At 37.5% G+C, this 25006-nt stretch overlaps 1 protein-coding gene across 1 annotated transcript in view; it reads right to left on the bottom strand.

The window, feature by feature from the left end:
- LOC134209646 (uncharacterized) overlaps positions 1–24720 on the bottom strand; it is a 30592-nt gene extending 5872 nt beyond the window's left edge. Inside the window, exons 1-3 of the mRNA XM_062685637.1 lie at positions 24429–24720; positions 23549–24366; positions 23293–23493 (exon numbers count right to left, since the gene is read on the bottom strand). Of these exons, the coding sequence (XP_062541621.1) occupies positions 23293–23493; positions 23549–24366; positions 24429–24720 (1311 nt within the window). The remainder of the gene's footprint in view (positions 1–23292; positions 23494–23548; positions 24367–24428) is intronic.
- Between the last annotated feature and the right edge of the window lie 286 nt (positions 24721–25006).

Raw genomic sequence — 25006 nt, 5'->3', positions numbered from 1 at the left:
AAGGATAATGGGCCAAACACAATTGATACGTTTGCGTGCGTTTTGACAGTTTTCCCATGGAAAAACTGTCAAAACGCACGCAAACGTACCCATTCTGTTTCTGCATTTCCTTTACCAAGCTATAAACTGTTGTTTACATGAGAATTAATATTTAAATATGAGAAAAGTTTATTTGTTTATTACCAGACTAAGGTCGGAGTATAGATAGTAGAATCTATAGATGAGCGAAAGCATAGCTGAGTCGATTTTTTTGCCCGTGCACACGCGCATATGACGTCACAGCCCTTAACGTTTCCATTGAAATCGTGACGTCATGCTCGTTTGGAGACACGTTTGACAGTTCGTTTGGAGACAGAGGATTTATCTTCGCTTATCTATATATTCCACTATCTATAGGTCGGAGTGGCCTGTGCAATACATAAAAGTCTTCTCCATTCAGCTCGGTCCATGGCTGCACGTCGCCAACCACGCAGTCTGCGAAGGGTCCGCAAATCGTCCTCCACCTGATCGATCCACCTTGCCGGCTGTGCACCTCGCCTTCTTGTTCCCGTCGGATCGTTGTCGAGAACCATTTTCACCAGATTACTGTCCGACATTCTGGCTACGTGCCCGGCCCACCGCAGTATTCCGATTTTCGCGGTGTGAACGATGGATGGTTCTCCCAACAGCTGATGCAACTCGTGGTTCATTCGCCTTCTTCACGTACCGTCCGCCATCTGCACCCCACCATAGATGGTACGCAGCACTTACCTTTCGAAAACTCCCAGTGCGCGTTGATCCTCCACGAGCATCGTCCAGGTCTCGTGTCCGTAGAGAACTACCGGTCTAATAAGCGTTATGTAGATAGTCAGTTTGTTACGGCGGCGAACTCGACACGATCGGAGCGTTTTGCGGAGTCCAAAGTACGTACGATTGCCTGCCATGATGCGTCTCCGAATTTCTCTGCTGGTATCGTTATCGTTATGGAGCCCTCCTTAGCCGTGCGGTAAGACGCGCGGCTACAAAGCAAAACCATGCTGAGGGTGGCTGGGTTCGATTCCCGGTGCCGGTCTAGGCAATTTTCGGATTGGAAATTGTCTCGACTTCCCTGGGCATAAAAGTATCATCGTGCTAGCCTCATGATATACGAATGCAAAAATGGTAACCAGGCTTAGAAACCTCGCAGTTAATAACTGTGGAAGCGCTTAATGAACACTAAGCTGCGAGGCGGCTCTGTCCCAGTGTGGGGATGTAATGCCAATAAGAAGAAGAAGATCGTTATCGGCAGTTACAAGTGAGCCCAAGTACACGAATTCTTCAACCACTTCGATTTCGTCACCACCGATAGAAACTCGTGTTGGGTGGCTTGCATTGACCTCTCTTGAGCCTCTTCCTATCATGTACTTCGTCTTCGACGTGTTGATGACTAGTCCAATCCGTTTAGCGGATTCAATATTCGCACTGCGGTAAGTGCGTACATTCGTGATGTTGGAGAATAATTTGCCGTCGATTAGAACGTGGTTGATTTGGTTTTCCGTTACTTGATTAGGTGATTTCTAGGAACTTTTTTCAAATGGACGTAATTGATTCTGACCTTGATTTTTGGAACGGCGATTGTGCTCTTAATTCAAACTATTTTGGTCAACTAATGTACTCAACAGAAAGAATAGATTGCGGACTATCCGGTAGTAACGTCAGTTGAACGAAATTTGGTGAATAGACAGAGTATGAGTCGATTCAAATTTCAAGGTCAAATACAGTTAGGCCTATTTGAAAAAAGTTCCTAGATTTCCATTTGGCCTTGTGGATGTTCTTGCGGGGGAAGAAAGTGCTTCGGACTACCATTCCGCCAGAGGCTGCAAGGTTTATGCATCGTTGGCCGTTGTCGTTCGATACGGTATGCAGACTATCTGGTCCGATGACTTTCAGCCCGAGGCTGGCTCGTCTCGAGTCTATACATTTCCTCCCTTCCTACCTGAGCGTTCATGTCACCGATGACGATTTTGACGTCCCGCAGTACTGCCCATGATCACATAGTTGACGTATAAGCCAAAATGACCAAAACACACTTTTTTGCGGATATGGATTCTTCGTACGGTTATACATATGCTCCATGAAAAAATATTCATGTTTTGTTCGGAAACATTCGAGCTATGGCGATAATTGTTTTTGGAAAAAAGGTCATTTGATCGCATAAGTTGACGTACCTCCATTACCTGCTGCAATATGGAGCAAAAACCTGTCTCATATTTTTTTCGACATTCACAATCCACTAATTAAGCACAACATAGGTTTTCGCTTTACTTTGTCGTATTACAGGACTACTTTATGATTTTGGCGTAACTGATTTTTATATCAAATATTAATATGCAAGTTCCTGCTAAAGCAAGAATTTTTTGTTAAATCCACGGTATAATCCGACAAAATTAGCTTTCATCCATCGAGGTGTAGGTTAAATATTGTCGCCAAAAGTTATGATTTAAGACAATCGCGATCACTCCAAAAGGAAGTAGGTATAATATAAAAGAAGAATGAAAATCCATTAATTATGTAACGCAATGATTAGCCATTTGTGTCACACTTTTTTTTAGAAGCATATCAAAATTGTGTATGGGAAATCATACTTATCTAAATCCCCATTCCTCCTCTAAAGTGTAGTAATTTTTGGGTATTTTCTAAAAGTGCATATCAGAACCAAAATCTAGCTTCATTTTTTGTGTGACAGGAGAGGTCTGCCACTGCGGACTTGACACATAAGAATTAGTGCGTGTTAAATGGCTTTTTATGTGTATCTCAGCTTGATAATATTGGTATGTATATTTCGAGCACATTTACCTGGATAGTTTTTACAATTGCAATGCAATTCTTATTAATGTTTTTCATTACCTTACCCAGACAGAACTAAGTTATAAAACATCAGAGTGTATGTAATTAAGAGTGGCGACATGTGCCGCATTTGACAGGTCTCCTGCTCGTTTGAAACACAATTTTGTATGGGAATGACAGATGAATTTTGTTCCAATTCTGACAGTGTCGCCACTCTTAATTACATACACTCTGTAAAACATGATGTAAGATTCAAAAGAGCAGGCAAAAATATCAACAAAAAATGCACCGAAATGTTATTTAAATATCAAGATATGTTATGGATAAAAACAATCTAATAGCTCGAGATATTAATCACTTCTTCCAAATACCATTAACTGATAACATCATGATATTTCAGAGCTAATTTGGATATTGTCGTCTGATATTTTGTGCTTTCATATCCTACATATAAATCAGGCCCATATCTCATTTTGCAATCTAATCACGATTGATTTACTTCTAATCCTCGTCTACTCGGGTATTTTAAAATAGGGATTGGAATCATTTTTGCTTAAAATTTGGTTGGAACGAGGGATTTGGCCAATACATGAAAATGGTAACTGCTTGCACACTTGTTACAGAACCATTCTAATGCTGTAATAGTGAAAAAAATCCCCGTACGGTACTAATTAAATTCTTTGCAACACGAACTCTTCCACACATAATTTTATCTTTACCACATAATTTAAATTTTCACGGAAAGAGCTATCCGAAAAACCTTTTCAGGAAACTCGAACTTTTCAAAAGATTTCCCTTCTTCAATCAATAAATCGTTGGAACTAACTACAATCATTCTTTAGCGCTATATAATCACACGTAGTCTGGTTTTTACGCTATATTATGGGAACAAACATTTCACAAAACGTTTGTTTGATCGCATAAACTGTCGTATGCATATTTTGACCACTTCAATCAAAGGAATAATAATTAATTCCCCGCGGCCTTAAAATAACTACTAATATTGTCCATTTAGACAGATTAGTTCATGTATTTTGTTGATTGATATGATGATTCGGGTAAAATTAATAAAAATGCGTTTTCCCAACATCGATGGTGCTGGTTGTTACGTCAACTATGAAATCATGGGCAGAGTAGGCATCCATCGCATGTCTGCTCCAGCTGTGCATAGAACGCTTCTTTCTCGTCGTCGGGTCTCCTTTCGTGTGGGCTGTGCACGTTGATGATGCTATAGTTGAAGAATCGGCCTTTTATCCTCAGCTTGCACATCCTTGCGTTGATTGGCTGTCACTCAATCACGCGTTGGCGCATCTTTCCCAGCACAAGAAAGCCGGTTCCCAGCTCGTTGGTGGTGCCACAGCTTTGGTAGAAGGTAGCCGCTCGATGCCCGCTTTTCCACACTTTCTGTCCTGTCCAGCAGATTTCCTGCAGCGCTACGACGTCGAAGTTGCGGGAATGTAGCACATATGTTGTAGATTCGTTTCTGACACTCCTATACAACCAAATTGGGTCCCATATGGGTTGCAGCAACTAAATCAGCCCAAACTGTGCTACTAGGGTTCAGTGTTGGTAAAAACTCAAAATCTCAAAACTCATGGACGATTCAAATCAAGCGTGAGTTGAAACGCACCCAACTCAGCACCTAAAAACTCATGGATGAGTTGAATCATCTATTTGAATCATCGTAGGTTTTCTTTTGTTCTCCTTCGTTAAAAACAGTGAATTGACGTTTGTCGCATAAAATATTGGACACTCTTCCATGTATAGGCAATAAATTGCCCCAAATTGATTTCAAATGCATTTTTAAACCAAAATGGTTTTTTGGCAAATGAGTGAAATGATGCGTTTTAGCATGAAAAATTCAAGCGTGATGTTTTCCTTTAAAATCGCAGACGATTTCGTTCGCACGGGAGTGCTCGTTGATTGAGATTTATGAGCGATTTTACCAACACTGCTAGGGTTATCCTGTCGCAACCTGCGATGCCTAGCGACTTGCAGTTCCATGTTCCAAGCTTCCAATCGTGATATGAGAAACATCCCTATTTTATTATTCTGAAATTCAGTTGGAGAAAATGAAAACCAAATTGAATATGAAAGTATTACGCCGAACGAAACGACTTTATCGAGCTTGAGTGTGCTAATTTAAGGCTCCCAGACCTAAGGGGTTGTTCAAAAGTGACGTCCAAGGTTTGAGGGGGAGGGGGGTCCGAGTTTTGTGACAGTTTTTGACAGGGGGAGGGAGGGGGTTTCGTCTTATGTGACGTCCATCCACAAGAAAAAATCCTGAAAGCATTTTAAGAACAAGTTGCCTTTTAAAAACATATTCAAACTGTTTAGTAAAGGACATAACTCACTATGCTACTGTAAAAATTGTGTACGAAAAAGAAAAACCAAAATAATCGCTAAAATAAAAAATTACACATGTACGTACAGGGGGAGGGGGGAGGTCAATGATTTGTGACAGTTTGTGACAGGAGGGGGGTAGGGGTTTTGAAAATGCCGAAAAACGATGGACGTAATTTTTGAACGATCCCAAGCGATATCATCGCCACGGCCAGTCGCAGCGATTATATTGTGGGGTCACACAGCAGGTAATCTTCTTTTTGCGCTTCCATATCAGCAGCGGCAGAATCACAGAAGCCAGGCGTTTGGGGGAACCTTTAAACAATCATCGCACTTAGTTTCATAGGGGCGTAACTGTAATGATCGATTTCTCTTAATCGATTTTATATTTTGTTAATAACTCAATTATTTCAAAAGCTACAACCATGATTGATTATTGATTCTGGTGCAAGATACAACCATCCTTTATCACACCAAACCATTAAATCATTGACAAACTAGCGCAATTCGGTACAAAAATAAAAAGAAAACATCGACGAAGAGAAATCGATTTATACAGTTACGCCCCTATGAAACTAAGCGCGAGAATTGTATGTCTTGTATGAATAATTGATATTGAGATCACGTAAATCTTGGGTGAGGACAATTCGTTCTTTACTCTACCAAAATCATCCATTAAAACATTTGTCACGATTGCTGCATTTACCTAGTCAGTTCCCCGTTGTCCTTTCGAATGAAGTGTTTAGTCAATGTGTCCAAGCTTTCGGTAAATAGAATTATGATAGCATCGCAGTCACGTCCATCAAAAAAGGAACACTTTTTACTGCTTCTACGTGAGGATTTGAGCAACAAAAACAACAAAACTTGGGAAATTTGGGCCCAAGCTTTTTTTTGGAACATTCGACGCTCAGGAACCGCATCCTACTTATTTCATATCTCTGTTCTGAATCGGGGATCCATGACGTTGAACCAAGTTCTATATTTCGATTTTGCGGAAAATTCTTCGCTCAACTATGACATTGTGCATAGAAGAAGCACTTTGATTTCAACTTGTGCCAGTTGAATGATGAATTTTCTCTTCGGTTTTTTTACTGCTTGAGAACAAAATTTTTCACCGACAAAGATAAATCATTCCTGGCATCCATACAGTTATCAGCACTCGCAATGTGACTCACAGCATATTCTGAGAGTAGTCGGGGTCGGAACAGCGCCACTTTTGAGATGTGATCCCGTGGTTATACATAAAGGACAAAGTGCTTGAACATTTTTCTCGAACCATTCGTTTTCAAGCGGTATGCTTCTCAAGTCAGGTGAATCCATACTTTTTGCGGCGGCAACACCAAAGGAGCATAATTTTGGATGGTGGTTCCAATTTGTGTGCTATAATGAGGATATACCCTCGCATCGTTTGGTCGGGTGAAGAAATATCTTGGCGTTTTACAGACTCATCTGAATGGAAGACAAGCATTATTATTGTAATGTATGCAATGATGCTGTTATACCGGTCCGGTTTACAGCGAAGCAAAATCAATAAATTCCTTTAACTTCCTGATCATATGATATCATTTTTTGTCGAAAGTTAAAACAAAATCATAGAAAAATATTTCCAAATGGCAGTTATTGCCCTCCGTAACTCTCGTTGTCTTCGTGTATGCATTTTTTTTAAATCCAGAATTATTCGTAACTGCTTAAATTTAAGTCAAGTATTAAAGTCAGTGGGTGAGAGTTTAATGCCTTTAGCACGTCTGTTTATATCATTTATCACGTTTATTCGAGCTTGTATAAAATTGACTGACAGTTTGCCTTTGATAATTCCATTTACAATTCTTGTGCAGTTACGCTGCATAGTTCATTGTTTACAACTTGCCTCAGCCTCTGATATATTAGCGTCTACAACGAAAAAAAACTTTGAATATGATTGTCTTTGTTCCCAATTGCCACAACAACCGCGAGGTCGATCCAGCTCCAATTTGCGCTTCAACATTCCCCTGGATGACAAAACATTCGCACCCAATCTGCTTGCTTGTAATTTCACTCAACTGCAAACTAATTTCAATGACATCATCCATTGCTTAGCTTGTAGATTTCAACGCAAATAATTCACCCAGAGATGACTTTTAAGTGCTATACAAATCGAGAAGCCCAATCGGTGTCTATATCAAAAACTGATGGCATATATATGGAAGTCCATAAGTTTTAACTCAAATAAAACTTTCCTTTTAATTAAGTCAGTCGTGAAACTGTCCTGTATGCAATAATACCTGCAACGGTTTGTGAATGCAATGTGCTGACAATGTTGCCCCTACCAGTTAGTTCGCGCGATAATAAAGAAGAAATGAGTGAGTCATTATGAAACGTTGGCAAAAGGAATAACAGCGTAGCCAACATCTTGTGCGGAAGGAAAACTTTTGCGTCGTTAGTCGGTTCAGCAGCTGGGAGTTTCGTAATTCAAGTTTTTGACAGGTTAAATCCGTAACCCTGTTTGGTTGCAAAAATGGGAAGCATTGTTGGACCACCTTATCGTGGCTTTATTTTTTTCAAAAAAAATGAATGAAATCAAATTCAGAAGCAATCAAAAAGACTTTCCTACGGTTGAGATTCACTTCGTGAAAAGTTTCACAAAATTTGTCCAAACTTTTGTGCACACATAAAGTGCATGTGATGATTTCTCGCTTAACTTTTCAAAAGGACCTAATTAACATTTTTTTCATGAATTAATTTGAGTACTGCAATCAAAAGCTTTCATGTTGTTTTGTTGATTGCGCTATTCAAATAATTCACGAAAAAAATGTTACCTAGGTCCTTTTGAAAAGTTAAGCGAGATTTGACTTTAATATTATTTTTGGGATTTAGAATGAATTCTTCGAATTTCTCATGGCTGGAGTATGAGACTCTTGTACAAATATTCAAAGAGATTGCTGGAGCTCGCTGGCAACGACAGCCATTTGATTTGATGAGAAGCAAAACTGGTAATTTAATGTTCTCCGGATTTTTTTTTAAAGCTTGAACATTGAATATTTTTAACACGTCAGAAAAAGAAAACTTTATGAAGAATAATTACAAGCATCCCTAAAATTGAATTAAATTGAGAAGTCATTCAAGATCAGCTGAGAGGGGCTTCAAGCTTCTTCACTGTTCGCCCCTTCCTTCCAGGTTGGACCTGAGGGTGGCTCCGTTTCTCCAAGCGCCATCACTAGACAAGTGAAAAACCGATCACTGTATAGATTCACACAAATAAAGCTAGAAAAAAAAATACAAATTTGAATTGCTAGGAAAAGTTCTCTGCGGATAACCTTTCGGCTGTTTGAGCATAAATAATCAGAAGGATGGAGTAGACTGATGGAACGAAGACAATCCCAAGTCAAGCTTCACATACAGATAGTCAAAGCTGTCTTGATTTTATTTCGATTGTGCATTCAGTTTTACGACCATCTGCCACTTCTTTAAGTACAGTTCTTCTAAGGCAGCAGATTCACATATGTCGTCTGCTTCACATGAACAGATTGATCCTTTCATAATCCGTCCCTTTATTTTCCTGTTTATATTTATCTGGCAAACGGCGCTGACGACGATGATGACGACTGGTACGCTATACCCGACTAGAAGGTCATATATAAATTATATCAACATAGGGCCCTCCTTAGCCGTGCGGTAAGACGCGCGGCTACAAAGCAAGACCATGCTGAGGGTGGCTGGGTTCGATTCCCGGTGCCGGTCTAGGCAATTTTCGGATTGGAAATTGTCTTGACTTCCGTGGGCATAAAAGTATCATCGTGTTAGCCTCATGATATACGAATGCAGAAATGGTAACCTGGCTTAGAAACCTCGCAGTTAATAACTGTGGAAGTGCTTAAGGACATAGTTGGAAGAGTACCACGATGGCCGTCAATATGGCACCGGACCTTCCACGGGTCGTTACCACACCTCCCGCACTCCTCTCCCACCAACATTCGAATGCATCGAACAGCATCGAACAAAAGTTTAATATTCAAATTACTAACCTGCTCACAGCATATTTATTTACTTCCCGTGATAATTAACATGTTTCTTCAAAGAATCCTTTGCATTTCGGCTCGAATTATAGAATAAATCAGCAGCTTCGTGCCAATTTAATAGCCGTTCGCGATTTGGTGGGCTTATCACTGCACTTCACTTCCTCTTAAAGGGCATTGAAAAAATCAAGTTTTCACACACTTCTCCGCACATGAGCAGCCCGAAATGTTGATGGAATGCCAATTAAACATCACTTTTTGAAATCAGTCACTTGTTTGAAGCGAAAACTTAATATAAACTGCTATTTTTGATCGATAAAACCCACTAAAAACTGATCGCGGAGCGAATGTAAACACCGGCAGCGGCAGCAGCAAACTAATTTTTAGGGTGGCTCAAAAATTATTTTGCTCCGCTACGCTCAGTCAAATATGTTTTATATTCTGGGTGTTTTCCGATGGTTTGGGCTGGTTTGAATAGGGGCTTACAGTCCACAGGTCGTTTCAGGTTTGTATGACAGTTGATATGGCGAGGTTGAATTTTACATTATTCTGATTGTGGCGCTTCGTCATTGGGCCCTGGCGATGTGATTGGATGAAAAATTCAAGAGCTTTGACTCCATAGACAATGCATATTGAATTGTCGTTCCTATAGTTGTGAGTCGATTTTATTCGAGGTTGCCAAATCCTGATAATTAGGCTTCTCGGAAAGCATCAGTGAAACGTGTAATTCAACAAAATAGCCAGAATTTGTCTGTAATATCTATCGCACCAGGCGCAGATACTTCATACAAAAAGTGTGACATGGAAGTGAGGCAAGGAGTGAGCGGGGTATAAAATGCTTTTTTTGCGTTCCGTAATCAATGGATCTTTACCAAGGTGCGGTTTTCATTCAGCTATGTGGGTTCTCTTTTCGCCAGCGTTTGGAGGAGAGGCGCTGTAGTCAGTGTACTGAAAGGTTTAGCTTTCATACGAACTTGAACCGGCTTGTGCCCAATCAGTTTTTGTTCAAATTGGCTTTTGGCATACACTCGGAGCATGGGACGGAATCGATTGAGCGTGGTGGAGCTGGGTCGTTTTTTGCACCACCCTACTAATATTCTTTGCTTTTTTATAAATACTACACCAATACTATTACAATATATGACAGTTTTTATTGTACCAACACTTTCAAAGCTTTGTTTTGGTACTCAACCCACCTTCACCTTAATGAACACTAAGCTGCGAGGCGGCTCTGTCCCAGTGTGGGGATATAAAACCAATAAGAAGAACATATGTTATTATGTTATAATAAATTTTTATAACCAAATTTGTTAGAAACATGGTGCAGGATGATGTTAAAATATCTAAATTTCTATCAAAAATTACACTACTGGAAACAAAAAACTATCAAATTTTGTTACAATTTTATCAAAAAAATTACATATTTTGTTAGAAATTTATAACAGAATCAGATACAAAATATATTGTTTCTATGCAGTTCGAGTTTTTTTACAGGTCGTGATAAGTCTGCAGATTGTGGTCAACAATAAGATATTTTTGTTTTTGTCTGAACAAGAATATTTTTCAGGAACTTGAAACTAACAACACTACAAATAAGGAAACCTTTTCAAATGAGATCACTAGCGTTGTGATATGGCTGATAGACTTTGCTACATCTATTTTAATTGCCTACTGTTGGGCAATTCGGTGTTGAGCATTTTTTAATCATATTATGATAAAATCCTGTTACAACATTTGAAAGATAATGGCTACTAAGAACAAAATTGTATCAAAATAAGTTATAAATATTACAATATGTTAAAATTCTGTTTAGTTTCTGTTATGCTCTTCTAGTCGGGTACATTTCTGATCGAATCGTGAAAGAAGATTGATATTATTTCAACATTAACGAAGGCAAAAGTGGAGTCATATGAGAGCGTCATTTTGCTCTACGCTATTGCGAATTTGAACATAAATCCACCTACACTTCATAGCTCTCTGATGCATCGTGTGCGGCTAACAAGAACTTTTCCTTTCGAATCGGCTAAGCATTAAGCGAGCGAAAAGGACTTTTATTATGCTTCATTTCCATCTACTGCATCAAGCAATGCAATTTCCTGGTTATGGGAACATGCATGATTCAGTATATTTTTTATGTACCATTGCATGTTTCCTCATTGGCAATAACTGACCGAGTGAGTTGATCAAATTTTCATATTCGAATATTTGATGAATCTATAATGGGGCCATCCAGAAACCACGTGGTCATATTTTTGAAGATTTTCAACCCCCCCCTCCCCCCATGTGGCTTATCGTGGTCATTTGGCAGACCCCCACCCCTCCCCCCCCTATGACCACGTGGTTTTTCCTCAAGTACAAAAATAAAAAAAAAAAACCTTATGTAACTAAAACATATGGCTAAACCGATCAATTTTGAAGATGGACAATTTCAACTGATTTAAAATCAACCCAGCATGGAAATTATAAATTTTCATGAATTCGAACATTTTGATGATGTTATCATGTTATAATGTGTATCGTGTATTAGGATATCTAGAACTCGTACACCTTCGATGCATCAGGAGGATACAAAAAAATGCGGACTCGCGAATATGTTATACAAATTTCGAGAAAATATCCCTATATTATTAATATTTAAAAAAAAAATTATCAGTGATTTTTTTTAATTAATTATAAAGTTCATCACTGAATATCCTATAGATTCCTAAGAGTATTTGGGATCTTCCGTAGCTCTGGAGGAACTAGAAATTCTTAAGATATATTAACCTCAGCGAAGCATCTGAACTGAACTCTTACAACAAAAAGTTTGTCAGAGAATCACAAAGTTAATATGTAATCTTAGAGATGCAAATAAAACCTCCTACTGTTGTTTCTTTTGAGTAGCATTCCTGTAGAAATTCCAGTTTTGCTTTCAGAATCATCAAATTAGTTTACATTCCAATATTAACAGGTATTAACAGGTTTCAGTATAAATTAGAAAAAAAAATCCAGCTTACTTTTTTTACAGAATCTCTAAAGATTTTTTTTTTCAAAATCCTGGGCAACTTTAATGAATCTTCAAAGGAAATTTTTCTAAATTACCAATGGATTTTTTTTTCGTTTTCCAAAAGAAATTCTTAGACATTTTCAGCAGTTTTTTTTTAATTTCCAAAACAAATTATTCGGAATATGCCAAAATATTTCCGATGGAAATTCCTAAGATTTTCCAGTAGAAAATCGAAAAAAGTTCATCTGAAACACCAATAATGAATTTCCCGAAGAAATTTCGATGTTTTTACAAGTGGAAATAACGAAAAAATTATACTTTTGAAAGAATTCCTTAAAAAATTAAATCAAAATTTTAAAGATTTTCTGATGTGAAAATTCCTTAAAATTTCTTAATCATTTCCTGTGCATTTTTGCATGGTAAAGATTTAAAGCAATGTTTAGCTGAACCTACAAAGAAATCAAAATGACTTCCCGAAGAAGAATGAATTCCCGATGAAATTTTGGAAGAATTTATGGTACAAATAAAAAAAAACGAGAATCTCTAGAATTCTAAAGATTTATTTTTTGAAAATCCATAGAATTTTTTGAAGATAATCCAAAGACTCTTCCGTGGAAATTCTAAATAATGCCTCGAATAAAAAAATACTTGGAAAATTTTAAAAAATGTGATAGAATTCACAAAGAGCGTATTCCGAAAAATTTTCATTTCAAAATTCCAAATTTGAAAAAAAAATCCAAAAACAAAATATCAACGGAAATATCAAAGTGTTTCATGTGGCACTGGTTGTTTAATATCTTAAGGAAATTCAGAAGAGTTTTCATTGAAAAAATTAGAAGTTTTCTCTTCTTCTATGGCTCCATATTCCAACTGGAAGTTGGTCTGCTTTTCAACTTAGTATATTCTATTAGCATTTCCTTAGTTATAAATTGAAAGCTTTTATATGCCAGCCATTGCACGATTATATATCTTGTTTAGCTATTACGATGGATACACTATACCTAGGATGTCGAGAATGTTTCCCACCCGAACACATCCTAGACAGGAACGAGAATCGAACTCGTCATCTCCGGGTTGGCAACCCTACGCCTTTTCTTGCAAGGCTAACTGGAGACTGAACATTTTGAAGTGCACTCCTTAAAATGTTCGAAAAACTTCTTTTGGAAATAAAGAAGAATTTCTGGTGAAGATTCGAAAGAACTTGTGGTAGAAAATTTCATTAGAATGTAAAAGAAACTGTTTTGAATTTTCAGTCAGAATTCACATGGATTTTTTTTCGGAGTTTCAAGGAATTTTTTTTCGCAATTTACACTGGAGATGTTTTGTTTTTTTTTTCATTAACAATTTGTAGCAAAATTTCCAAGTAAAATTTTTCAGAGAGAATTGAAGTAATGTCAATGTTTTTACAGGAAATTTCTTCACTGGATTTTTCCTGAATATCCACAAGAAATTCTTTTGAAGTTTTTTCTTGGATTATTGTAAAAACATGAATATTTTTCAAATTTGTAGCCGCAGTCCGCTGATGCAAAAGTGTCGGCGGCGTTATGCTAAAAACCATCTGCGGCGGTGGCGTGGCGCGGCGGAATTTTTTTATATTTTCCCATTTTTCCTTTCCTTTTCCTTTTTCCTTTTTGAGACTGAATCGCAACCTGTTCTTTCCTTTATATTTTTATGGAAAAAGGATCTAAGGCTAAGATGGTCAAATAGCGTAGATATGCATCGGCGTTACGACCGACGCTGCGTTACTGGTTTTCTCGATGCACACCTGCGTCTTTTCAACGCTGAGTTGAAAAGACGCTACGTGGGCATCGGCCCTAAGATGCGCTTTGCGTTTAATGATTAAATCATTAAATTTTAATGATTTGTATTTTTTACACCGCTATTGTTATTCACCAAAAGTTTTTCGTGTAAAAAAAACCACGTGGTTCGAGAGCAACATCCCCCCCTCCCACCATATATGACCACGTGGTTTCTGGACGGCCCCTAACTCATGTGATCCGTAATCGAAGGTTTACCACACAATTTGGTATTCAATGCTGCTGAATGTTGCTTAATTTGTCATTCTATGTATCGATAAGGACTCGAGTATGATGAATTCAATTATTTGTAGTGCAAAACTGATTTGCAACTGAACATATCATCAATGTGTTTTTGAATGCATGGAGAAGGAGAAAAACCTCTTGTCTTGATTAATTAGATATCACATTCATTTAAATGCTCATAATTTACAAGGATTCAAGTAAGTTAATGCATAGGTTACAGCAATCCACATTACTAAAGGTACAATTGTCTAATGATTTTCATGTTCTGGTAGAGAAATCTTGTTACATCGTTTATAATCACAATCTTTTTGCTTTAATAATGTAGGTATGTAGTCATCTCCTCGACTGGTTCACGGCACACAAAAAAAAAACAAGGCAGGCTTAGCACATATGTAAACGGTCTCAGCATGGTATACAGAATCAAGATAGGCTTGTAAAGAAAATGACAGTTCAAAAGTGACGTGATTGCTATCGCTGTGTGAACGAGTGCAAAAGAAGGCCAAACTCAATCGTAGAGCGTTCACTGAAGAAAATGGACGTATGATTTTCAATCAAACGCCTTATGAAAATATGCCACAAGAAATCGGTATGAATTTCAATATGTTGCCTTATGAATGATGATTTTCATTTGGAAAAAAGTGAAGTGCGGCAGACTGGGTTCGAACCATGGACGTCGGGGTCGGGAGGCCAATATGTAGACCACACGCCCATCGACACTTGATTACTCTGGTAGCTTACTGCGTATAAGAAGCACTGTTGGTGGAATAATCAGTCGAAGATTCATAAGGCGCCAGTTATGAATTTCGATAGTCCAGTTCGCTGAGTGTTGGCTTGCTTCGTCCCTAGCAGCGATAGCAGTGACGTCAATTGTTCACAGTGAAAATTCATGTTTACGTGCGTGTTGATAGTGCCTTGTTTTTGTATGCCGTGGGTCTCAGTATGCTTACTCTTATACTCTAACTTGCGGCGATTAAATATGCGTCACTCTAGAGGGCTAGAGGTGTCATCTTTTCTTACAAGACTGTCTGTTACTTTATTCGTCAGTGATTCATACATCATTTCTGGGATAATGTTCTGCATTTTAGTTGCAATTATTTAAAACGCTTAAGTAAGCAAATTATGAAAAGCTGTGACAGTGTTATAAAATACATTGTCGGATAATTATGGTACTACTACTTCTATGGATTTACATTCAAACTGGAACTTGGACTACCTTTCACCAACTTCATTGGTTCGGTTATGGGCACCCTCTTTTTATTAACAAATCGTACAATATTACTGAGTTTATCAACAAACTTATTTTTATGCATTTTCTTTATATTATTCAGTCATAATTTATTGTAATAAGTTTTGCCTTTCTCGTATACTAAGTATACGGTAAAGGCTATATGATCGCTCCAAAAACAAACTTTTTATAGAAGGCCCGGAGACCCATAGTGTTATATACCAATCGACTCAGTTCGACGAATTGAGGTGATGTGTGTGTGTATGTGTGTGTGTATGTGTGTGTGTGCGCAAAACTACTCAAAAAATGTCACTCATTTTTAGGGCACTTATCCTTAACCGATTTGCTCGCAACAAGTTGCATTCGACGCAAAATCCTGTCCCATTGTTTCCTATTTGAAATTGGCCATATCGGACTATGGGATCGAAAGTTATGGCCAAAATACAAATTCATACGAAAAAATCTTGTAAAAAATGTCACTCATTTTTCGGGCACTTATCTTCAACCGATTTCCTCGCAACAAGTTGAATTCGACGCAGAATCCTGTTCCATTGTTTCCTATTTGAAATTGGCCAGATCGGACTATGGAATCGAAAGTTATGGCCAAAATACAAATTCATACGAAAAAATCGCGTAAAAAATGTCACTCATTTTTCGGGCACTTATCTTCAACCAATTTCCTCGCAACAAGTTGCATTCGACGCAGAATCCTGTCCCATTGTGTCCTATCTGAAATTGGCAAGATCGGACCATGGGATCGAAAGTTATGGCCAAAATACAAATTCATACGAAAAAATCGCGTGAAAAATGTCACTCATTTTTCGGGCACTTATCTTCAACCGATTTACTCACAACAAGTTGCATTCGACGCAGAATCCTGTCCCATTGTTTCCTATTCGAAATTGGCCAGATCGGACTATGGGATCAAAAGTTATGGCCAAAATACAAATTCATACGAAAAAATCGCGTGAAAAATGTTACTCATTTTTCGGGCACTTATCTTCAACCGATTTACTCACAACAAGTTGCATTCGACGCAGAATCCTGTCCCATTGTTTCCTATTTGAAATTGGCCAGATCGGACTATGCGATCGAAAGTTATGGCCAAAATACAATTTCATACGAAAAAATCACGTAAAAAATGCAACTCATTAATTTGGGTTTTTTATGGAAAAATCGCTAAAAAAAATGTTACTCATTTTCCAGGCACTTTGCCTCAATCGATTTGCTCGCATTAAATTGCATTCGAGGCAGAATATCTCATATTTTCTTATTGAAAATTGGCCAGATCGGACTATGGGCTTAGAAGTTATGGTCAAATTACTGTTTATTATGAAAAAGAGTTAAAAAAAGCCTAGCTCACTTTCTTAGCACTTATACTTCATCTATTACCCAAGCAACACAATTTCAACAAATCTGGTTGCAGTAACCATATTGTGACTGAATCCGGTCATATATAAGTTACTGTGATTGATGTGCAATATGTGTGCTTCTCAGTGCACTCGTAACAGATTGCATTCGACGCAGAATCTTGTCCCATTGTTTCCTATAGAAACTTGGCCGGATCGTACAATTGGGTCAAAAGTTATGGCGAAAATACTAATTTTAAAACTACAAAATAAAATGCCATTTTTTGCTCTTATGCTTATCCGATTAATTTGCAACAAATTGCGTTTGGTGAGAATTTTTTTTAGGCATATAAACAAATATGAAAAATCAGACTAATCCACATATTGGTGTTAATTTAGATTTTTCCAAACCTTTTGAACGAACGAGAAAGGCACCATCACCGCTAGGTGGATTAATCTGGGTTTTTTTATTATTTATTTATGTTTAAGGCACATCTAACCGTTGTATATGCGCTTTTTGGAACTAAGCGTTGACCGATTTACACGCAACAAGTTGCATTCAACGGGGAATTCAGTCTTATTGTTTGCCATTTGAAATTGGACTTTTGACTCATTGAGAAAAACGCAAAATTTTTAAAAATATATTTTTTTTGTCTGTGATGTATATAAATTAATAAAATATATGTAAATTGATAGAAAAAGTTAAATCCATCTTCCTAAAATGCTATTTTTGACCTTTCTTAAGTGATTGTTTTCGTTACCGTCTTCAATGTATGAGAAAGGCATCATCACTGCTAGGTAGACTAATCTAAGTTTTTTATAGTTTCATGACAATTAAAACTATGTAATAGAATACCGCCATCGGGGGTGACAATGGGTCTGGGGGGTGAGAATGGGTTATCGCTCTTACCGGCAACCTGGTGGTCGGATAGCAAAATCGTTCAAAAAGGTCTCTTATATTTTAGTCTTTTTACCCTCAGATACATTAAATCTATTCAACAAGCATTCTAAGTACTTGAAACAGTAACCCATTCTCATCCCCATTTGACCCATAGTCACCCCCGACGACGGTACTCATTTTCTTTGAAACTGAGTGGTTTCATTTGTTATTCTTCATTATTAGCCGGATTTTCAAGGGTGCCCACAACCGAACCACAAAACTGAAATGTCCAAAAATTCCAAGTTTGCAAAATTGACAACAAAATGTTTCAAATCGATGAAATCAAACCAATTTCTTCTCTAGCAGTAAAGTTGTACGTCTATATTTCCATTGGTATAAAAATGTGGACATAATGCCAACTAGAACCAAAGTTATGGGCAAAATTCAATAGGTGCCCACAATCGAACCTCCTCCCCTACGTATTCAAACTTAGAGAAGTCGAAGAGATGATAATAAAATATGTCAAGCTTTCAAGCAATGCCATTATATAAAATACGTACTAGCAGATCGTACCCTGCGTTGCTCGGCTAGCGATCTAGATCTTTATGTACAATAGTTTTAAATTACTTCACTACTTATCAACTGTTGTGCTGTTTCGTGATTTTGCAACTATTGTAGAGAAAATTCTGATTCTGTCACAGTCCCTCCTAAAATGAATTGAACCTATAAATTATGCTATTTGGCCCATCCGTTCGTGAGATATATTACCTCAAAGGGAAATGCAAACTCATTTTTATGTATAGAGAAGATGAGCCAATAAGCTTATTAATTTGAATTGCAATTTACCTCTATGCAATTACATCAACATGCAAAACAAGAATGGATTTTGCTGGGCTGTATTTGTCAAACACAATAAATGGATTCATAGTAAACAATCCCAATTGGTATTCAAATCGATAATAATCCATTTGCAGTTATTTGTTAATGCAATTGCATCGCAATGAAAATAAACTAATTTTATCTCCTGGCAAAACCGTATAGAAGCATCGGAGCATCCACTCTTCTACGATACACAGCAACATTCATGACTGTTGAAATATTCAAATAAAATTTCTTTCCAACTGGCAGAACCAGAATGAAGCGCACACTGCTCTTGTGCCAAAAAGAACTAGCTAGCGTTGGTCCCAAACATACAGCATCGAACCAAATCTACCGAAAAGGAAAATTGTTTTACATATTCTAACCAGAATTGCCCACTGTTTCATCCTCATGGTGCAGGCGGGACCTGCCATGCAAATTCATTCTAAGGATTAGACCCTCGAGCGCAACTTGAATCCGAACGAAACATTCAAGCAACACGGCTTGAAAAAGAAAACATAAGTCTCGCCATACGGTGTAATTTGGTTGAACTTGAAACTGGATTTTCAGCCGAGGCTGTTACTGAGGCTCCATAAATTCCACCCACGGAGCTGCTAGAAATGTCTGTCTGGTTTGCTGGAATTATGTTTGAATAAATATGTTAGTCCCCAGCTGCATGGGGTTAGCCTGTGTGTGAGTGTTTATGGCATTCAGGATGAAATAATTTGCCTCTCATCGTCTCTGCGACATATACTCAGTTTTCTTTTGCTTAAGAATCTTTATTCATCGAGGACATCGAATCCATGCAATGTTGTATGTTTGATTAATTTAAAGAACATATTGAATTAGTCTTGTACTGTGTCAAATCCGACAATAAAAGAAAAGTAACAGACCGCATTATGCTCTTGTACTATACAGTTACCTTTGCTGTAGGAAGTTTTTAATACTACCCAAAGCTATTTTAATTTCCACAGTGCTTCTCATCGCTATTTGTACCTATTTTGTATTTCCAAACAATTGTATGATAAAAAAGGGTTTCTCGTGATTGGTGATAAAATCAGAAGCGATACGGTTAAAGTTATAAAACAGAATGAGGACGAGGCCTCCTTTATTATTCTTTATGTATACTTTCGAGTGCAGATCATCTTCGAACTGCTAAGTTGGCATAACTGATCTGAATATAGGCGCCGTTCGTATTTGATAGTTATAGCAATGGGCTACTCTAATTCGTACATAACAGTACCTACTAATCCCGCTACGATCTTTGCTTGGACCCGTGCCTTCGTTTTACGTTGGTCCCGTTTGCGGAAGTAAAATTCTGACAAGCGGTGGTAATCATGCAAGAACACCGTTCTGAAAAAAAAAATCTTTTAGAAGATCACGTGCAATACTGCAATACAATACTTTTTTGACATTTTAATGGCAAAGTATGGAAAATAGTGTTAAGTTTTCACCTAACAAAGAATCAGGTCGAAATTTGCAGTACATATATTAAAAGCTACGCTAGTCTTAAAATCTGCCAATTTTTCAAAAAAAAAATTGTCTAAATCCTCGAATATATCGATTTTTCACACATTGAACAATTGTTGGAAAATTTCTTGACTTCCTTGGTCGTAAATGTATCTTCCTGTTATACTCATGATACACGTAAGCAGTTTACAACTGTGGAAGTGCTTAATGTACACTAAGCTGCGAATCGGCAATGTCATGTGGGGGATGGTTTTTATCGTGCATGTAACAAATGGCCACATTAAAGTTTCATTTTTTGAGTGAAAATTTCAAATCGTCATTTCTGAACATTTGCAGATTTCGAGTTGTGCCTGTATTGCACGAAACGGTCGATTCTTTCCTATATATCGACAAGTTATCGTCGTTGCGATAACCGACGCGTCGGTTGGTTTACGGATAGCAGGAAATGCTTTTACTTAATAAATTTCCGCTTTGATGGTTGTGTACAGTCGCGTGTACAATTTTAATTGCTTTCGGAAGGTGCAAAATGTTTGTTTCCCTTTGAATAAAAACATTTTGACGACATAATTGGATGGAAGAAGTTGCAACATTAAAAAGAAGTCATAGCTACACACTTAGTTCAGCTCGGCATTTTTTTATTCTTTTGCCGAGATCCGCACAGCCGAGCGCTCGGTTCATAACTTTCTGCTGATATCTCAGCTGAAAAAGCTATTTGTTTACTGTGGCACTCAAAGGAGCCGCCGTAATCATACGTCTATTCAGCCGATATTTCAGCTAACGAACTTAAACCGAGATTTGCACAGCCGAGATCGGTGAAAAATTTTAAGTGTGTATGTGCTGTGCAATACTTCCTCAATATGAAAGCCAGATAAGCATGATTAATTTGTAAAAGTATATAAAAGGGGTTTCTACCTTGTATTATTTGTTTTCATTGTTTTATTTGGATTTCGAATTTCAATTGCTATCAAACATTCATCAGCATACTACAGTTTGACCCAAATGATTTGTATAAATATAAACTACTAGCTGTCCCGGCAAACTTTGTATTGCCATAATATAAGTTTGTTTCCTTATGATTTCATATTCATGAAACATATGCTCTAAATATTTATTTAAATTTGAGTTTACTATTTTGAAGGTTGTTTATATCAATTCACAGATTTACATATTTTTTGAATTATAATATTTTTTCTAATTTTAAGCAACAATAAATATGATTGAACAATAAACATGTTTTAAATTCTAGTTTTTAGATTATCCCTTAATATTATTGCAATGCCTTGCTATAAACGACATTTTTAGTTTTTCCGTTTGGAGCATATACATATAATGAAGTTGGACTGCCAACCCGTGAACAGGCAACATAGAGTTGGCCATGTGAAAAACATGGAAATTCGAGATTCAATCCACAAACACCTAGTGACTGCCCTTGCGCCTTATTGATCGTCATGGCAAATGCGAGCCGTACGGGAAACTGCAGTCGCTTGAAGTTGAATGGTAGGTCTGTGGGAATCATTGGAATTCTAGGGATAAAAACATCTTCACCTTTGAATTTTCCTTTCAGAATCGTTGCTTCTATGACGTTATTCATTAGCTTTTTCACTGTCTGGTTCCATTGCAAAGTCGGGGTGGATTTATATTGCGTAACATGATTATTACTGATCCTATTTTCAACTTTAAATTGTGAGGTGGTAGTCCTGATAATTCCAACGGATTCAAAAATTCTGTAGGATAATTTAATACTTCATCTTCGCTCGTCACTGTGTCCACTGATTTGTATGTCTGCAAATCTCCTGCAATTTCGTTTTGAATAATGAAGTTCATATCATCGACATCTTTATTTTTTGCAGCAAGTATCGCCCTTTCGCTCAATCAATCGTGATTTTTGTAGTTATGTGCAATATTTGGAAACACCTGCAAAGTGTTTGTTTTAATACATTGCTAAGAATATTACTGTATACTATTGAAATAAGGCTCGCATATTTTCTATAGTAAAAATATACACAGTCACTTATTAAGCAAAAAAGAATAACTAATACATTACCTGTTCCCGTTAACGGCAACAAGACTCGGTTTCCGAGAATTTAAACAAACGCGCCCAAATATGTTGTATTTATTATATCAGACTTGTATGTTAAATTTTTCCTGTAATTGTTGAAAACAGTTTGCAATTTAACGAAAAGCTATGTCGATCTTAAAGCTCAAATTCTGTCATTCTTTTACTCAGATGATGCAAGGGCCAATGCTATTTGATTTTCCGAACGAATAGATGCCAAAATCAGCGAAATCAAAAATGTCTTTCCAGTTCCTGGGGAAATATATTATTATTTGTAGAATCCATTTATAGTTTCATTGACTCAAATAATTGAGATAAATAAAACACTTGTCTTTTTTTATTTAAAAAAGTTTAGTATTGAATCAAAAAATAAATACCTGCTGGCGCATCTAAGAAGAAAATGCCATCATTTCCATCTGTTGATATTTGCATCAGCGTTTCGTAAGCATACTTCTGTTCCGCTCTAACTCTTGATTGAATGTCTCGTGCATTGAACGGTTTGGCGCTGTCATTCCCAGTTGAGTCAATGATTTATTAGACATCATCAAACACATGTTTTCAATCAAAATTAATGCTTCATTATGCATGGTTTCTGTTATTTTCAAATTTGGATTGGATGTTCTAGTACGCATTCTATACAAAATATCATCAGCCATTTCATTTTTATATCTAATCCATAATTCCATTGGCCTCGAAGGAAAACATGTTGCGATGATGATTGAAAATAATGTGCGGATTTGGTGTGGGTTAGCAGAAATAATTGCATCGCCTAGAGTTTGCTCCCAATGCGAATCATCTTCAAGTAACTGTAAGCGCTGGCAAGCTTCCCGATATGTCCTGTATAACACACCATCTACAGTTTTTATATTTTCAAATGAAGTTGGGCCACGAACATTAACCAGTGACAAACGTAAATAATAACATTCATCATTGTTGGGATGAATAGTGTAAATGCGCCCCAGAGCGTCTGTTGAATAGACATTTTCGTATCCAGGGACTCGCTTCCCTTGCTTCCGACGTTGAAATTTCCTTGTTGATTGATTCCACGTGTAGTATTTCGGCATTTCCACATACATAAGCGTTTTGGCAAATTCATCACTGTGACATGTTTCGAAAAAGCTGGTGAAAGTTGTGGACGGTGGTCGTTCAGCGCGTTGCAGTGCATTTTCCGTTGTGAAGTATATTCTTTGACCGTTTTCTAAATGTACTGCTAAATGTACTACGGTCGGATGCCTCTCGTGTATTGCGAAGGAAAATATTCTCCAAATAGCTTCATTTGTACTCACATAACGACCCATTTGATATTGCATGATTTCATCATTGGAGTTACCAGATTCAACCCCGAACACCGCCATGTCGCTTCCCTTTGTTACATACTTGCAAATATATTTAATAGACTTTACAGAATTGCAATACTCAACGTTGATGTGAACTTTAAATGTCTTTGACAGCAGGGGAGAATATGGCACAACCCAACGATTATCAACCTAATATGGATTATCATAAGTTAAAAAATATGTTTAAAAAATATATATTATCAACCTCAATTTCTTGTTGATTAACTTGCACGGTTGTTGTACGCCCATTTTCCTCAGTTGATCGTCGACGTTTGCTACATTTTCCTTCAATCATGCATGGTGAATTCTTATTCAAATTCCCACATGGACCGTGAATCATATTTTTCTTCACTATTTCGTACAGTTCTGGATCATTCGATGGATCTGGTATTTCCGCAGAAATGATGGCATCTATTTCATCAGGCCTTATTTTGTCAATTAACCAGATTAGAATGTGAGCATGGGGTAGTCCTCTTTTCTGCCACTCGACGGAGTACATCCAGCAGCGTGTTTCTCCTAGTACGCGAAACTTCACGATGAAATCCATGAGTGATTTAAGTTTCTGCTTAAACACTCGAGCGGTAATATCGTGTCGATCCATGGGTGTTTGTCCAGCGAATAGTAGTTGTTGTATTTCTACCCATTTCGGGTTGCATGTAAATGTTACAAATAAATCTGGTCGTCCGTAGTTACGTACATAGGACATGGCGTCTTGTGCATATTCATGCATGTGGCGCGGACTTCCAACGTACGTAGCAGGAAGAATTGTCATCCGGCCGACGTTATTCGCATTTCCATCTGCATTGATAGCATCACGCAGATGTATATATTCTTCAGATCGCAGTTTTTGTTGGTTAAGACGTATGAATGTTAACCGTTCAGTTTCTACTTTGACATACATGTCAACAGCATATTGATTAAATAACTTGCCACATTGCAATATGTGATTGGCTTCGTTTTCACGCACCATCATTCTATACGAATAATAGTTCATGCTACTAACTTTCTTGTTCGTTTCAATACCTGTAAATGGATCCTGAATTGAACAAAAAGATATCCCACCTTTTATTAACTATAATATCCACCTGTGAATGGGTTTATCATTTTGATTGAAAAGTGGTAACCATCTTCGCCTTGCCAGAATATGAGCGGATACTGCAAAGCGTCATATGAGCGATGCGTCTCATGCACCCGGAGCAGTTGATCATTTCGCCGGTGTAGTACAATATCCCTGGATGCCAAATTCTCTCCTACAACGACTATTGCTACTTCGTCTATTGTTGGTGCGTTAAAACGTCTTGCATGTTGTCCGGTTGGGGTTTTGTCGGCTTTTATTACAATTTTATGGTCATCGGATGGCATCCGATCCATTGCCATTTTGAACATTCTTATCAACTCATTGTTTTGATGTAGTAAGTTTTGCAACTGTTCTACTACTTTCCTTCGTACTGCAGAATTGTTTGCACAACGTTGATCTACTTCCTCGTTAGTATTTCCTATGAAATAAATTTGCAAAAACTTATGCTCTGCATCGGGCTCAGGTAATAACGCACCTGTCCGATGGTAGATTTGGCCTTGAATCTGGAATTTCGAATCGAAATACATCGATTGTACCAAATGTTGAGAGTTAAAAAAGTGTATTAAAGTGTGCGTTTTTTAAATA

This window comes from Armigeres subalbatus, chromosome 2 (assembly GCF_024139115.2).
Source record: "Armigeres subalbatus isolate Guangzhou_Male chromosome 2, GZ_Asu_2, whole genome shotgun sequence".
Classification (NCBI taxonomy): Eukaryota; Metazoa; Arthropoda; class Insecta; order Diptera; family Culicidae; genus Armigeres; species Armigeres subalbatus.
This window is presented reverse-complemented; position numbering and strand designations above follow the sequence as displayed.